The sequence below is a fragment of the Bubalus kerabau genome, chromosome 21 (assembly GCF_029407905.1).
Source record: "Bubalus kerabau isolate K-KA32 ecotype Philippines breed swamp buffalo chromosome 21, PCC_UOA_SB_1v2, whole genome shotgun sequence".
NCBI classification, from domain to species: domain Eukaryota; kingdom Metazoa; phylum Chordata; class Mammalia; order Artiodactyla; family Bovidae; genus Bubalus; species Bubalus kerabau.
This window is the reverse complement of record NC_073644.1, coordinates 37,664,127-37,680,650: the sequence shown is the minus strand read 5'-3', so window position 1 is coordinate 37,680,650 and position 16,524 is coordinate 37,664,127. Positions and strand designations below refer to the sequence as shown.

Sequence of the window (16,524 nt, the reverse complement as noted above, 5' to 3'; positions counted from 1 at the left end):
CCTTTTCTGCCTTCACCATCATCAGGGGACACTTTAGCAAAATGAAAAGAACTGGTTGAAATACAGCTACTCTTCCTAAGACATTTGATAGGCCCCTGTTAACTTTATAACTGCTCTATCCAAATTATTTTCACAATTTCTCCCAAACTATTTATCTATTTATTTTTTAAGTTTTATTTATTTGACTTTACCAGATCTTAGCTGCAACATGCAGGATCCATTCAAACTCTTAGACGTGGCATCTGGGATCAAGTTCCCTGACCAGGGCTCAAACCCAAGCCCCCTGCATTGGGAGTATGGAGTCTTAGCCACTGGACCACCAGAGAAGTTCCCTCCCAAGTAATTTTAGAGGGTATGTATATGAGGGAAATTGTTCTGTAAAACTTATTCTTCCTATGCATTTTAACTATTTAAATTTTCTTCTTAAAACAGGTAAAATACAAATAAAGAGGAGACACTAAATAAATAAAATCTGGAATTGAGAATTTTCTATGACAACAGACCACATTAACTAGGAAAGCTCTTAATGAAGGTCAAGTAAGAGGCAGAGAGCTACCCACAAGGCAGGATTTCTCAACGTTGGGCACTATGGGCATTTTGGATCAAGTACTTCTTTGTAGAAGGGCTATTGAGAACCACTGTTACAAAGAAATGAGTCAGATAGCCTTGAATCTGCTCAAGCCCAGTGATCCACAAGAACAAAGGAATTTTTATCATACAACTTTATTTTTCAGTTCTAAGATTCCACGAGTCTTTGAGTATGAATGAACAGAATAATCAGCAAAGTCTGGAGTGAGAAGAATATTCAGGGATCAGTATTTTGATTTCAGATAATAACAACAGATAATATTTATCAGTGTTTACTATGTGCTAGATCATCTTCTAGGCATTTTACATGAGTATTAATATTGGAATGACTCATTCATTCAAAAATTTATTGAACAGATTAGTTACTGGGTTAAAGATTCAGTTCGTGCTTATAGGAGAAAAACAAAATAAAAATATAAGGTTCCTGGCCTCAAGAAGAAAACGTGAAAGTATTAGCTGCTCAGTCGTGTCCGACTCTTTGTGACCCCAAGGACTGTAGCCCTCCAGGCTCCTCTGTCCCTGGGATTCTCCAGGCAAGAACACTGGAGTGGGTTGCCATGCCCTCCTCCAGGGGATCTTCCCGACCTAGAGATCAGGAAGACCAAGTCTCCTGCATCACAGGCAGATTCTTAACCATCTGAGCCACCATGTAGGAATGTAAAAAGTTTCTAAGGGATGAGAAAATAGATCATGTTAGGCTAATGATACTAGGCTAATGATAGGAACTAAAGAAAATTAAAAAAAAAAAAAAAGTTAGGATCAAAATAGGCTTAGGGTGCAGATTGCCAGGCTAAGGAAAAATGACAAGGAAGTTCTGCTTCCAGAAATGTCATGGTAGATCCTGCAAGGCCAGCCCTTCCATAGAATAATAACTAAATGCTTGATAAATTATAAAGGCAATGGAGAACACCCAAAGCAGGCAGAAACTAAATGGGACTTGACACTTGGAAGAAAAAAAATGGCATTGGGTAAGTCTCCTTTCACAGCTTTTTGCCTGAGGGGAGGCACCAGCTGGTATTATCCAGTAATAGATAAAGGTCAAATAAAAATGTTCAGTCTCATGGGGTTGAAAATCAGAAAACAGAATTTGCTGCAACTATAAGAGAAAATGAGGAGGGAAACCTCAGAAAAGAGAGAGATACAGAGGCAGAGGCCTAAATTCTGGATAAAAACACTAGGTGCAAAGCTCTGACTGAGTTTTCTGTGACATGGGCCCCAAGCAGTCCAGTTAAGGATGAAAACCTGAACAGAGACCTCAGCTGCTGTCTACTGCAGATGGGACAGAGTTTGAAGTTTGAATTTACTCAAATTATCTGCCTGAAAAACAAAAATTAGTCATTAGAAAATGTATAGAAACTCTTCAGAAATACATAACAGAATCCAGAGTCTCTACAATGGATCATTCAAATTGTTCAGAACAAAATCCACAATTACTATACTGTGAAGAAACAGAAAAATGTGGCCCAACTCAAGAGATAAGATAATCAATGTAACTGCAGCTGAGACAGTCCAAGGTGTTAGAACTAATAGGCGTGGATTTCAAGCCGCTTTTATAACTATCCTCAAGGACATAGATGAAAATTAGCTTGTAATGAATTTTCCAGAACAATAAAACCTATCAAAAATGGAAAGCCTAGGTTAAAAAAAATACAATACTGAAATAAAAAATATTCACTGGATTTGCAAATTGCAGTTCCAATCTCAAGATGAGAGAGGGAAAAAAAAATTGGAAAAAAATGAATAAAATTTCATTGATTTGGGGGACATTATCAAAAGATCAAACATGCCTGTAATTTTGGATCCAGAAGGACAGGAGAGAATAGGACAGAAAATATATTTAAAGAAATAATGGCCGAAATTTTGACAATTTTGATTTTAAAAGACACAATTCATAGACTCAAAAAGAGAGAGAAAAGTGACAGGGGAAGGAGGGAATCAAAAATCATAAAACAGTAAAATATTAAACAGTAAAACAGTAAACTCGATATCTAGCATATCAATAAAGACATTAAATGTGATTGGACTTAAAAGCTTTAATTAAAAGGCAGATGTTGTCAGACTGGATAAAAACCTTCAAGACCCAACTACATGCTACCTACAAGCAATGCACTGAAAATAAACACAGATACTTTGAAAGTTAAAGTATAAAAAAAGATATATCACATAAATGATAAGCCTAAGTAGGACAGAGTGGATACAGTAATATCAGATAGATGTCACAACCAGAGACAAAGGAAGACATATCATAATGATTTAAGAATTCATTCACAGGAAGATTAACAATCATAAATGTACATGTGACTCATAACAGAGGTTCCAAATACATGACATAAAAATTGATAGAATTAAATGGAGAAATAGAAAATCCATAATCATAGTTGATTTTAACATCCTCACATCAGCAAGACAAAAAAATTAGTAAAGATATAAAGTATTGAATAACATTAACAACTATCTTAGCCTAATTCACATTTGTATAACCTAATCAACTATCTTAACCCGATTTACATTTGTATAACACTACATCCACAGCATAATACATTCTTATTAAAAAATGATAATACCTGAATATTTCCAACCTCACTAAGATCAGAAAGACATCAAGACAGATACATATAATTCATATACTTACTTCTAGAATATGAAGCATCAGAAATCAAACACATAATTAACGAGAATATATCACTGACCACATTAATGCCCAGCTCCTGATTATCACACGGTAATGGGGAACAGCAAAAGTTAATTCATAAATCATGAGCCTCATTCTCTCATTCTCTTGTTTCAACTCTTTCCCTATAAAATCTATTCTCTGAGTAGGAAACATGATTTATTTGCCTGTTGTGTCTTCAGTTTTCCTGATAAAATTGAGTCCTGTGATATTACAGGTCTATAAGTAAAAATCACGGGACTTGAGCTAATTGTTCCCAAGTTGGGAGCCTGAGATATCCAAGGATGTGAAAAGGTAGTAAAAGAGAGTCTTCAAAAATGACCAAGATTTCAAAGAGCCTAACAGAAGTCAGTTGGTGATAGAGCTGGGAAGCCTGGCGAGCTGCAGTCCATGGGGTCACAAACAGTCAGACACGACTGAGTGACTGACCTGAACTGAACAGAAGTCGTGTATTTTTCTGTAGCAAGGCTGCACAGTGGAAACTTAACCCTGTCACACTGCTTAATTTTGGTGAAATTACTAACACCATAGTTCTGTTTTTGGTTGGTAAAATGGGGTTAGTAATATATATCTTGGAATTGAGTTCATATTAAATAAAATAACTTGTGTATAGCACCTATTATGTGGCAGGCACTCAACAAAGCTGAATTTAATTATGGTAAACAAAAATAGCAATTCTAATTATTTCTTGCTGATCACAAGCTCTAAGTGCCCTCGTGAATTTAAAACAAAAAGAGACCAACAAGTTAACATTTAACTAAATGCAATTTATTAGGCTAAATATTTCAAAACCAGGGCCACAAGGGGAAAACGTCAGTTATCTTTGATGTGAGGAAGCTGAAAACCTTATTATACCATTAGTGTCAAGAGTTCTCTTTCAACATTCTCTGAAAACGTCTTATTGGAATCTTTTTTCCCCATTAGTGCTCCCATTTTCCCTAACATTTACTCAGTTGTTTTCTGACATTCTCATATTTTATCTTACTAATTTGAATTCTAGCTGGGTCTCTTTGGTATTTCTGTTAACTTAAGACCCAGATGAACTAACCTACAGAAAATCCTATTTAAGAACAAAAGCGTTCTACGTTAATAATAATAATAATATTTTAATAAAAAATAAAATAAATAATAATAATGAACTAACAGGAATTACTCTACGTCACAGCTCACTGCTGCCAACTTTATCTCCTCAAACCGAGTCAGAGACATGTATGTGTTCTAGAACGTAGATTCCAATGGCTGCTCTACCTTAGCCAAGTCTCACCTTCCTTCTCCCTGTTCTGCCCACCGCCTGGCCAGGCACACTGCTGTCTCTGGGCTTCTCAGCTGGTAATAGGGTCAAGCAGTAAGTACCTCATTTCCATCTGAACAGACTAAAAGAATGATGCTCCTTGGCCAGACTAAAAGAATGTGAGGCATGTGGGATCTTAATTCCCTGACCAGCGATGGAACCCACGCCCAATGCCCTTTGCATTGGAAGTGCAAAGTCTTAACCACTTTATCGCCAGGGAAGTCCGAGGGTCTTTTCTAAGCCAGACCATGGCCTGATTCACTTCTTTAACTTTCCTAGCTTAATGGTTTAACAAATGTTCACCATGGGCCAAGGTTCTTCATACATATTACATGCAATCCTTATAACCTTATGAAGTATAGGTGTCTTTACAGATGAGAAAATTGAGGCACAGATTAACTAAATAATTCGTCCATGGAAACATGGGTAGTATGTGACAAGGCTAAATTCTGAATGCAGGCAGATTTGACTTGGTGATCCACTTAAACAGCTCACTATGCTGTCCCATGCTATCTAAGCTAGTAACATTAAAGTCTCTTTTTCCAAAAAGATGGGTGCTCTGAACACAGAGTACCCTTTGAGTGCATGTCAGCTCTGATAAAAAGAGCCTTGTCCCTGAAAGTTTGTTAATTAAGGTATCATTTTATAGTGGAACATCTAACAGCAAGTTCCCTAGAGAACACAATCACTTGTTGGCATCCACCATATCCTTTCCCAGAAATGCCATTAAATAAGCTACATACCTCATTCAGTGCTTTCTAACATTTAGCATTATCTCATCTAGGCAGTCTCATGAATAATCAAGTTAACTGACTCATTCTCAAAACTTCAAAAATGAAATTATTTTAACAACAAATCATAAACATACTTTCAGATAAAAAACATTCTGATGTTAATTTAAAATGATGTTTTATCTAAGATACTGCTTTTAGATTGTTGTTCAGTCACTAAGCTGTTTCCAACTCTTACGACCCCATGGACTACAGCATGCCAGGTTTCCCTGTCCTTCACCATCTCCTTGAATTTGCTCAAAACTCAAAAGCTCAAAACCATGAGTTTGCGCAGACTCATGTTCATTGAGTTGGTGATGCCATCCAATCATCTCATCCTCTGTCACTCTCTTCTCCTGCCCGAAATCCTTCCCAGTATCAGGGTATTTTCCCGTGAGTTGGCTCTCTGCAGCAGGTGGCCAAAGTACCGGAGCTTCAGCTTCAGCATCAGTCCTTCCAATGAATAATCAGGGTTGATTCCCTTTAGGATTGACTGGTTGGATCTCCTTGCAGTCCAAGGGACTCTCAAGAGTCATCGCCAGCACCACAGTTCGAAAGCATCAATTCTTCGGCATTCAGCCTTCTTTATGGTCCAATTCTCACATTCGTACATGACTACTGGAAAAACCATAGCTTTGACTAGTAGTCAAAGTTCATCCTTTCGGTTTTGTGCCTGATTTTCAATAGTTCATTCTCCTCTTCCTTCCTCCATCAGGAAGAGTCTTCTGACAGCCCTCCACTGTGCTCTTAATGCTTCAGGAAAAGCTAACCATCTAGCCTCCGCTGGTGCTACTTCCTCTACATAAAAAAATGTGCAAGCCCAAGCTCCAAACTGGAAAGTGAAGGAGCATTTACAATTAGTCAAATTTTAACCTCTTGAAAATCATCTCTCGCTTTAACGGAAAGAAGAACAAAGGAGTAGCTCTTAGGCTAAAACAATCTACAGTAGCAAATAGAGAAAATTAAAAAGACAGAGAAAATACAAAAAGTGATAAAAGGAGACAACAGATATTAGGTTGATGTATCTGTATTAGCAACTATGTGGCGTAATCAAGAAATTTTGAGTTCTCTGTATGTGATGTGTATTTATTCTTCCTGAAACATTTGTAGCTCTAAGAGTTACAATAATGGTAAGTTTTAAACTAGGAAACATAAATATCTCTAATTTTCTTCTTTCCAATAAGTAAAAGAGTTATTGATGGTCAAAGGTTGACACTGGAATTGTTTGTATTTCTGCATTACTTTCATGTTGAAAAGACATTTGCTGAAGCATTTTGATCCACTTGACCTTTACTTCTTTGTCAACTTCATACATCTATTAAACATCTTAAAATTTAAAAAATAAATCATTGCCCACTTTAAATATCTCAGAAAGATAAATGATGGACACTGGCATCCTTGCTCCCAATAGTGGGCTCTGCTGTGAAGGACAGGAGATATCAGTCCTGTCAAAGCACAGAAGAAAATCAGTGCTTTCTGTATTTTTTTAATGTTCTTTAAAAATCAATTTTTTTTTTAATTTCTTCTTTTTGGCTGTGCTGGGTCTTCGTTGCTGCGGGGGCGGGCTTTTCTCAAGTTGCAGTGAGCTGGTGTGTTAAGTGTTCACTTGTGTCCAACTCTTTGCAACCCCCTGGACTATGGTCTGCCAGTCTCCTCTGTCCATGGAATTCTCTAGGCAAGAATGTTGGAGTGGGTAGCCATTATGTTCTCCAGGGGATCTTCCAGATCCAGGCTTTTGAACTCAGGTCGCCTGCATTTCAGGCAGATTCTTTACCACCATGGAAGCAGTGAGCTGGGGCTACTCTCTATTTGCACCGCGAGGGCTTCTCATTGCTGTGGTTTCTCTTGTTCTCACAGGCTCTAGGGCACACTGGCTTCAGTAGCTGCAGTGCAAGGGCTTAGTTGTTCCACAGCATGTGGGATCTTCCTGGCTCAGGGATCGAACCCAGGTCTCCTGCATTGGCAGGAGGATTCTTTACAACTAAGATACCAGGGAAGCCCCTGTGAGTATTTTTTAAGTGTGGCAAGAAGGAAATTTTTTGAAACATAAGCCTGCAATCTTGACTAATTCCTCAATTGATCCTTTTGTCCTCTTCTGCTGTTTCTCTCTTTTCTCTGTCAAAATTTAACTGTGTGACCCAGGAATTCCCTGGCAGTGCAGGGGTTAGGACTCCATACTTCCATTGCAGGGGACTTAGGTTCAATCCCTGGTCAGGGAACTAGGCTCCTGTAAGCTGTTGGCCAAACAAACAAACAAATGTGTGACTCACTCTTGCTCTTGTCTCCTGAGGCCTTTTATGCCCAGCAGCTGGGCTTCCATCCTCCTGCCCTGCTACATCTTCTCAAATTGTGCTTTATCCGCCCTCATTCTCCTGGCCCTTTCAGTTGCATCCAACCATGCTGACCTATTTCTTTCCTCTATAAAATGTCTCGCTTGCTTCCCGGTAGTACAGAATCCTGGCCCTTGCAACGCTCTGATCAGTCAGTGCTGGAGACTGTCAGGGATCTCTCAATGTCCACCCTCCCCTTCTTCTGCAGTAACAGAGTCCCCTAGTTTCCTCTGGGTACATAGCTGCTCCAAATAAAAATTTTACTCTCAAACATCCTTTCCAGCTAAGAAAGAGCAGACCCATGTGAGGAAAGCAAAACTGACAAGCACATTTGTTGCAAAGCATCCTTAAAAAAATATGGTGCCTTCTCTAGTCTCCGTTTTTCCTTCTTCTTGGGGGTTGGAATGCAGATATGACAGCTGGAGCTGAAGCAGCCATAAGTTATGAAGTGACATGAGAAAAGAAACTTACTTTTTTCCAAAAAGTATTTATTTATTTAAAGTATTTATTTATTCAACTGAGCCAGGTCTTGGTTGCAGCATGTGGGATCTAGTTCCCTGGCCAGGGATTGAACCTGGGCCCCCTGCTTGGGAGTGAAGAGTAGTCTTAGCCACTGGACCACCAGGAAAGTCCCAAAACTTGCTCTTTTGATGCTACAGAAACTCAGTCCACCTTCTTAGATTTTCACATGAGAGAGAAGTAAACCTGTATCTTATTTAAGTCACTGTTAGTTTGAGTTTTCTGTCACTTGAAGCCAATCCTGGTCCTCTCTAATGAATTTCTTCTTTATTACTGAATATTCTCTGTCAGTTCCACTAGACAGTGTTTATGCTCTTTGGGAACAGAGGTTCTGATACTGTACTTGATTGTGCCAAAATACTTAATAACTGACCTAGACACCAATGAACTTATTATTACACGATTCTAGACAGGTCACTCTTTTTAAATATTAGTTGGGGGTGGCATAAAATAGATGAATGGTCTCTATAGAAGATGATTAAGATGCTCTTAGAGTTACCATTTTTCTCTCTGACCTTACTTGAACTAGTATACAGTATAGTGTTTGTTTCAATCATGTCTGACTCTTTGAGACCCCATGGACTATAGCCCACTAGGCTCCTCTGTCCATGGGATTTTCCCGGCAAGAATACTGGAGTAGGTTGCCCTTTTCTCCTCCTGGGGCTCTTCCCAACCCAGGGATCGAATCCGAGTGTCCTATGTCTCCTGCATTGGCAGGCAGATTCTTTACCACTGAGCCACTGGGGAAGTGTTGGAACTTAATTCACAGAATGGGAAAAAGATTTAAGAAAATAGGATATCATCCTTGTATACAAAATAATACCTCTTAGGCTGTGTTATTGAATAGAATTTCTTTTTAAAGAAATCTTAGAGAAATGAATGAGATTTCCAGCTACTTTATCAATTATATGGGTATAACTTATTACAGGGAATAATTTTTTCTCCAGTACTCTGGTTTCTGTGAGGGCTTCTCTCTAAATACTCTCTTGGCCTCCTGGTCGTCTTGCCTTATTTGCTCTCTGGGAGCTGAAGGACTTTTCTAATTGATACAATTTGGAAGAATGACTGGAGTTGTCTGACTTGCAAGTTCTCTTCTCCTCCCAGAGGCAAGTTAATTCAGCAAGTACAGGGTGCACTCTGCCAGTGAAGGCAGGCCAAGTATTTCCATTCAGTTTCATTTACCTTTGCCCTCCTCTGCTCACCATTACCTTAAATGACCCTCAGCTTACTTTCCTTTCATTATTAATTTTGAATTACTGGACTTTAACAGAAAAGTTCTGCCTCTTTGTTAGTTTTGGGGTACAGGAAAAGACATCTACTTAAGAGTAACAGTAAATTTTTAGGTTTCAGTTGTCCACATGAGAGGAGTTAGGTTGTCTCTAAATCATATCTCACCAGTGAAACGCCAATGATTCCCTGGTGACCTGACAGAATGCACAACCCTCCCTATAAACTTGAACTTTACATAAGATAGTAACTGTGGCTTGAAGGCACATGCACCCTCCTGATATTGGGGGTGCTCATGCAACTCTATTGTATAAGAAACATTATCATAATGTATATGCATTCCTGTGAGGAAACTAGATGTTTCCGAAGAAGCAGGTTTGCTTGTACTTGCTCTTTAAACTATTAAAAAAAAACTGTTCTACTCTTGTCAGGGAATAGAAAGCTCACAAAGGAAGACAAACATATCTACAGATCTGCTTTGTTCAAGGCATGAAACCACCTCTACAACCTAATTCGTTTCAGCTCTGTAGTAAGTGAGAAGCTATCTTGGGGAAGCTAAAAATTAGTTGCCCAGGGTCCCTCAGCAAGTGGCAGTTCCAACATTTGAACCCAGACCTGGCTTTAAAGCCCATGCACTTCCCCCACATTACACACCTTTCCCCAAGCTCTGTTATCTGCTTCATCCCATGTAAGGGATCATCAGTGACTTAGATCTGTTTTGCAGCCTAAGGACTCAGTCTAGACTTGTACCAAAGTACAGGACCCTTTTTTTTTTTTTTTTTTTTATGTCAGTGGCACTGAAACCACCTGACTGTCTCCAATAGATTGCAAACATACTTAATAGGAGGTGGAGTCTAAATTCTTACCTGCTGACTTAAGGCTGACCACATGACTTGTTTTGACTACAATCTGGGAGAAACAATATTGTGAGCATGCTTAAACTGTAGTGTTGGTTGCTCAGTCATGTCTGACTCTTTGTGACCCCATGGACTATAGCCCGCCAGGCTCCTCTGTCCATAGAATTCTCCAGACAAGAATACTGCAGTGGGTTACCATTCCCTTCTGCAGGGGATCTTTCTGACTCAGGGATTGAACCTGGGTCTCCTGCACTGCAGGCAGATTCTTCACTGTCTGAGCCACCACCAGGGAATGGGCCTGAAGAAGACTTGCAGCTGTCACTTTAGATTCTTTAAAAAAATTTTTTTTAATTTTATTTATTTATTTATTTTGGCTGTGCTGGGTCTTCATTACTGTGCATGGGCTTTCTCTAGTTGTGGTGAGTGGGGGCTACTCTTCACTGTGGTTTGCAGGCTTTTTATTCTTGTGGCTTCTCTTGTTGCAGAGCACAGGCTCTTGAGCAAGGGCTCAGTAGCTGTAGTGCACAGGCTTAGTTGCCCTACAGCATGTGGGATCTTCTTTAAACCCATGTTCCCTGCATTGGCATGCAGATTCTTAACCACTGGACCACCAGGGAGGTCTGACTTTTGGACTCTTGGGACCCTCTGCCACCCAGTGAACACTGGTGAGCCTGATGGAGGCTGAAAGATCACGTGGAGCTGACACGAACCATTGCTGCAGATGACTCCCAAGCCCAGAGTTGCCCTGGCTGCTGACCGCAAATGCATGAAGCATTCCATCCAAGGCAAGAAGAACCACCCAACTGAGCTCAGCCCAAACTGTTGACACACAGAATTGTGGGCAGAAATGCTGCTGTTTTTAGCTACTATGTTTGGGGATAATTCGTTATACAACAAAAGCTAGCCCTCTCAACGTAGGGTCAGAGATTCCTTGCAGTTAAAAACAAATTAGGTTAGGCCCAAAGGCTATTGAAAAGTGTACTGGTCATTGCTTATTCATACATTCTGCTACCTTCAATCCAGTGTGACTCATCATTAGAGTTCCTGAAACCCAAATAAGCTGTGTCTTCAAGCAGCCAACAGAGAACTGGTCTACCCTGTCCCTCTCTAGGCTCCTTGTGATAAGGGCAATTAGCCATAACTCTTTGTTTCCCCTCACAGTGTAAAGCCTTCTTTATTGTACATTCTCAATAAAATTTCTGAATCAGTAGAAGAGATTTTAGCCCTTAGGGAAACTAGAACCTTCCTAAACTGTTTGTCTGTAGTGCAGGAGACCCGGGTTTGATCCCTGGGTTGGGAAGATCCCCTGGAGAAGGAAATGGCAGCCCACTCCAGTACTCTTGAAAAATTCCATAGATGGAGGAGCCTGGTAGGCTACAGTCCATGGGGTGGCAAAGAGTCAGACACAACTGAGCAACTTCACTTTTTCACTTTCACAGCTTTGAAGCACAGTGTAATGATAGCCATGGTAATAAAATTTGGAAAGTTTCACAAGTGATGGAAAAAGCCACACCTGCGGGCAACTCTACAGCTGATGAGATTCAGTCTTTGAGTTTTTACTACATTGTGTTTTGTTTATTTATGTATATAGTTATACATACATGTATACATTCTTATATTCTTTTCCATTATGGTTTACCTTGCTGCTGCTGCTAAGTCACTTCAGTCATGTCCGACTCTGTGTGACCCCATAGACAGCAGCCCACCAGGCTCCCCTGTCCCTGGGATTCTCTAGGCAAGAACACTGGAGTGGGTTGCCATTTCCTTCTCCAATGCATGAAAGTGAAAAGTGAAAGTGAAGTCGCTCAATCTTAGGAGACTGGATATAGTTCCCTGTGCATACAGTAGGACCTTGTTGTTTATCCATTCTGAATGCAATAGTTTGTATCTATTAACCCCAATCTCCCAGTCCATCCCTCTTCCTCCCCATCTCCCTACAATTACATTGTTTTCATTTTTTAAAGATTATTTTTTGATGTGGCCCATTTTTTAAAAGTCTTTATTGAATTTGTTACAATATTACTTCTTTTTATGTTATGGGTTTTTGACCAAGAGGCATGTTGGATCTTAGCATCACAATTAGGGATCAAACCCCACTCCCTGCATTGAAAGGCAAAGTCTTAACCACTAGAGTGCCAGGGAAGTCCTCCTCCCCTTTTTTTTCTTCAAAGATTTTTTTGATGTAAACCGTTTCTTAAAAGTCACTGTTTTTAAAAGCACTTTCTAAATCTTGGGAGACAGTTCAGGCAAAGTATAGAATCAGCAATTTAAATATGTACAAAAGGCTTTACGATCTGTACTTTTTCAGCATGACTAAGTTTCAGCAAGATAACTGGAATCAATCAGAACTAACTAAATGGTGCTTAAACATGGGATAATAATAAAATTCCTGCTATTTCTGAGTACAAATTTAACTGGAACCATAATTCTGGAATACCATCTTAAAGCTTCCAAGAGACTGTCACCTCATGAACAAAATCAGCTTTATATATAAAAAAAATCAGAGTCAACTTATTAAAATTGAATCAGCTATTATGGTATTTTCTTCTTTTTTGTGTGTGCATTTTCTTCTTTATATGAAAATGTTTTTATCACTATAAAGTCAACATCAGTTTTTTACACAAACAAGTCTTATAAGTTTAAGAAGAGATAACAACTCTACTTTAACTGCAACTCAGAGCATTCCACAACCATAATTACCATTGGCGAAAAAAGACTAAGTCTCAAAAAAGCAGTACCTTTCACATGACTCTGCTTTAAAATTTTAGAGCTGAACCAGAAACTTAAAGTTGCTAAGTTGCTCGGAAAAATTAAATAGGATCTGGTGACTGAGTTAAATAGTAATTCTTAAAAGTGCTGCACCATCGTACACTGGGCCCTGGCCTTGTGCACCTGCAAACTCAGGTGGACAGAAATGGCACAGATCACCTTTGGAAAAATAAGGATGACCTACAAGCTGATTCTGAATATTTTGTACCACTTGGGATCTGATCTGATGGGAGAAGATTAGTGGATCCAGGGTTCAAATATGAAGTCTGACATGAGGGCCCCTGTGTGGTCTCTCAGGGGTTTGTAATCACTGTTCTCCTAGCAATCCCTTCACTGTGACCTACTGCTTCTCAGGCGTAGATCCTATAATTCCTAGGTGATTCTAATTTCATTCATTTGTTTGGCCAAAATCTGTTACTCAGTGATGAAGTGCTATTTTCTGTGAAATGATTCATTTTCCTGAAAAAAGAGGGAAAGAAGGAAGCAGGGAAAAATAATAATTTAGAGGATTACTTAATCCATGAAAGAAATAACAAGTATTTCAGAAACAAACATGTAGACGCAGTGAAGCCTCATTTAAAATGAATTAAGTGAAAAATAAAAGAAATCATTCATGGGTACCTGTATCCTAGTTCTTCACTGAGGTGGATCATATGAAGGATATAGGATTCCTTGCTTGTTCCAGTGAGGCCAGGCAACAATAAGACAGTAGGTCGGGTGCTGGTGTCCATATAACGCTTACTGTTATCATTATCAAACCAGTCCAGGGAGATCTGTCCTCCATCTGCAGTTTTAATAAGTTCACTGAAAGAAATAATACAAAAGATATACTCCTTTAGTGTTTCAAGTCATGGTTGTTGTTGTTTTTTTTTTTTTTTTGGCCACAACACATGGCATGTGGGATCTTAGTTCCCTGACCAGGGATCGATCAAACCCACAACCCCTGCATTGGAAAAGCAGAATCTAAACACTGGACAACCAGGGAAGTCCCGCAAGTCATGACTTAGTGTTACTTCTTAATTCTGTATATATACCTGACGTTATTTAGTCATCTTAAAATAACTTTTTTCTGCACCCACTAACACACACGTCACTTTCTTCCATTGCATGGATGTCACGAAATTAGTACAATAAGTATTTTCAGCAAGATCAGTAAAAGGTAGTATATAAAAATGAACTTCAAACTACGTCACATACTTATTTTAATCATTTCCTCATTACTCTGAAATACCCAGCATTGAACCCCTATTTGATTGAGGTCATCCAAATAATTCAACAGGGAAATGATGAATAAGTAAACTGCTGATCTGGTCACTGCTCTTGCTGTCTTCACTCTATGATGCAGTCTCCTCATAGTGCATATTACAAAATTGGCTTCTTAAAGGTTTCAAAGTACTTCTCACACAGTATCTACAACCTTGAAGAATTTTCCCAAATAAATAGTGCAAGTTCCAGACAACAAAAGAAATTCCAGAAAGGAATAGATGACTCAGGAAAATTAATAATAAGCACCATTTAAATCTCCTGGTTACTGATATATTCTGGACCACATCTTTTAACACCTTAAGGACATTATCATTGAAATCCATTTGCTTATCAATATGATAAGCATTTTACTGGGGTCCATCACAGAAAGTCCAAATTAACTATCACCCATCTCACCCCCACCACCAGTTCAATGTACATCATCAAAGAATCTAGGTTCTCAGAGCCAGATGCAGGGCAAATTGGGAAAAGAGTAAGTCCCAAGCACCTCTGTCATCTTAGAAATAAACCGTTTACACCAGAGCACCTCCCCAACACAGTGATGAAAGGTGACACGTGAATATCTTCCTGCGGTTGCGCGTGTGTGGCACACGTACCTTCCACCTTCATCCCTCCTTGCTCTTCTATATACTTCCTAAGCCAGAGGTTCTACGAACCAAACACTGAAAGTATGCAAAACACTGTGACTTTGAAGAAATGACTGAAAAATGGAAATTTACATACTTCCTGTACTGCACCAGGGGCTTGGAAGTGATGAAAGGTCTCAGCAGCGTCTGTCCTCGACTCTCCCAGCACCAGACGGTCGGGTAGTAGGTTTCTGTCACCACGGGACAGTGGTCCTGAAGGAAGCGGCTAAAACTCTCACCCCCCGTCACTAACTGGGGCTTCTGTGGAGAGAGCCAGTATCAGTGAAGGGCCCAGAACAGAGCGAAGTTTCTGCCAACCGTAAACCAGTAACAAACGCAGACTAGTCCCCCAGCGCGCGAGACCCGTCTGATTAATATCCTTCTTGGAAGCCTGATGGAAGTTCTTCAAACACAACGAACCTAAGAGCGGTTTATTAAACCTCTCTAGGGAAAGGCGAGAGTTGACGCCCGGGAGTCACCCTGAAAAATGTTAAGAGAGCATCTCGGGGGCAGCTCCGCCGGGTTAGCTAAAGGTGACCGGGCAGCGCCACCCGCGCCGAGGTCAGCAGGGTCCCGCGCTCTCGGAGGGCATCCATCAGATGCCGGGAAAAGGGACCCCCCGGATGGCCCCGGCCACTCGCCCTTGGCTTGCCAGCGGCACCTCCGGCTTCGCCTGCTGTTGTCACTCCCGGCAAAGCTGCCCGCGGCCCTGCGCCAAGGCGCCCGCGCCATCCCCCGGCTCACCTTGGCAATGCTGCTCAGGTAGAAGCAGGCGTAAGCGACGCTGAAGCCCAGGATCAGGGAGAAGCCCACGCCTGAACCGAAGAAACCCACCCGGACTTGATGCTCCAAGTAGTGCGAGAGCTCCCGGGAGAGCATCCGCAAGTCCATGGCTAGGCGCTGCATGGCGCGGGGACCGCGGGCGAGCGGGTCTTGGGGCGGGAGGCCGACTAGACGGCAACAGCGGGCGCTGCGCTTCCTCGTACTTTCCACCCGAGCGGCTCCAGCCCGGCTAAGCGCCGCTTCCGCCAGCGGGCGCGGTCGATCAGCCCCCGGAGGCGTAGCCCGGCCCCCCGGCCGCCGCTGGCTCCGCCCCGGTTTCCCCCGGGCCGCCCCCACCGCCTGCCACTCAGGAAGCTTCCAGAGGCGCGGTGCCAAGCTGGGCCACCGCCAGGGCGGAGGAGGCGTCTCCGGACCAAGTCGCCGTCAGCCCGAGCGAACCCCCGGAGTGGGGGGTGGGAGTGAGAGTGGGGGTGGGAGAGCGAAGATGGAAATGGGCCTGGAAGCGTGCTGTCAGGTTCTGGGGGAGTGGCACCTGCCCCGGTGACCTTGACCGATTCTGCCAGGGTCTTGGTTAATCCTGTATGTAATAAACTAGCAGGTTTAGGGTACCGGGGAAGGATACCCTGGACTTACAAGATTTGGGGAGTTCATGCATGTTGGGAGAATGCCCTACATAGTGAAAAGAAAATCCTACATCCCCCGAGGAAGCTGTGTTGCCTCCCGAAAACTATCAAAAGAGAAAAAATACTCTATAAACAGTCAACAGTGAGGGCAGTCGTACTGACTTTAAATCTCCCTGAATCCTTTAAGTAGCTGAGTATGCCTTA

The 16,524-nt window shown here is 41.2% G+C and overlaps 1 protein-coding gene across 1 annotated transcript in view; it reads right to left on the bottom strand.

Moving 5' to 3' along the window:
* ABHD3 (abhydrolase domain containing 3, phospholipase) overlaps positions 1-15,956 on the bottom strand; it is a 57,757-nt gene extending 41,801 nt beyond the window's left edge. The window contains exons 1-3 of the mRNA XM_055559111.1: positions 15,659-15,956; positions 15,012-15,175; positions 13,644-13,826 (exon numbers count right to left, since the gene is read on the bottom strand). Coding sequence (XP_055415086.1) covers positions 13,644-13,826; positions 15,012-15,175; positions 15,659-15,820 — 509 coding nt within the window. The 5' untranslated portion in view covers positions 15,821-15,956. The remainder of the gene's footprint in view (positions 1-13,643; positions 13,827-15,011; positions 15,176-15,658) is intronic.
* Between the last annotated feature and the right edge of the window lie 568 nt (positions 15,957-16,524).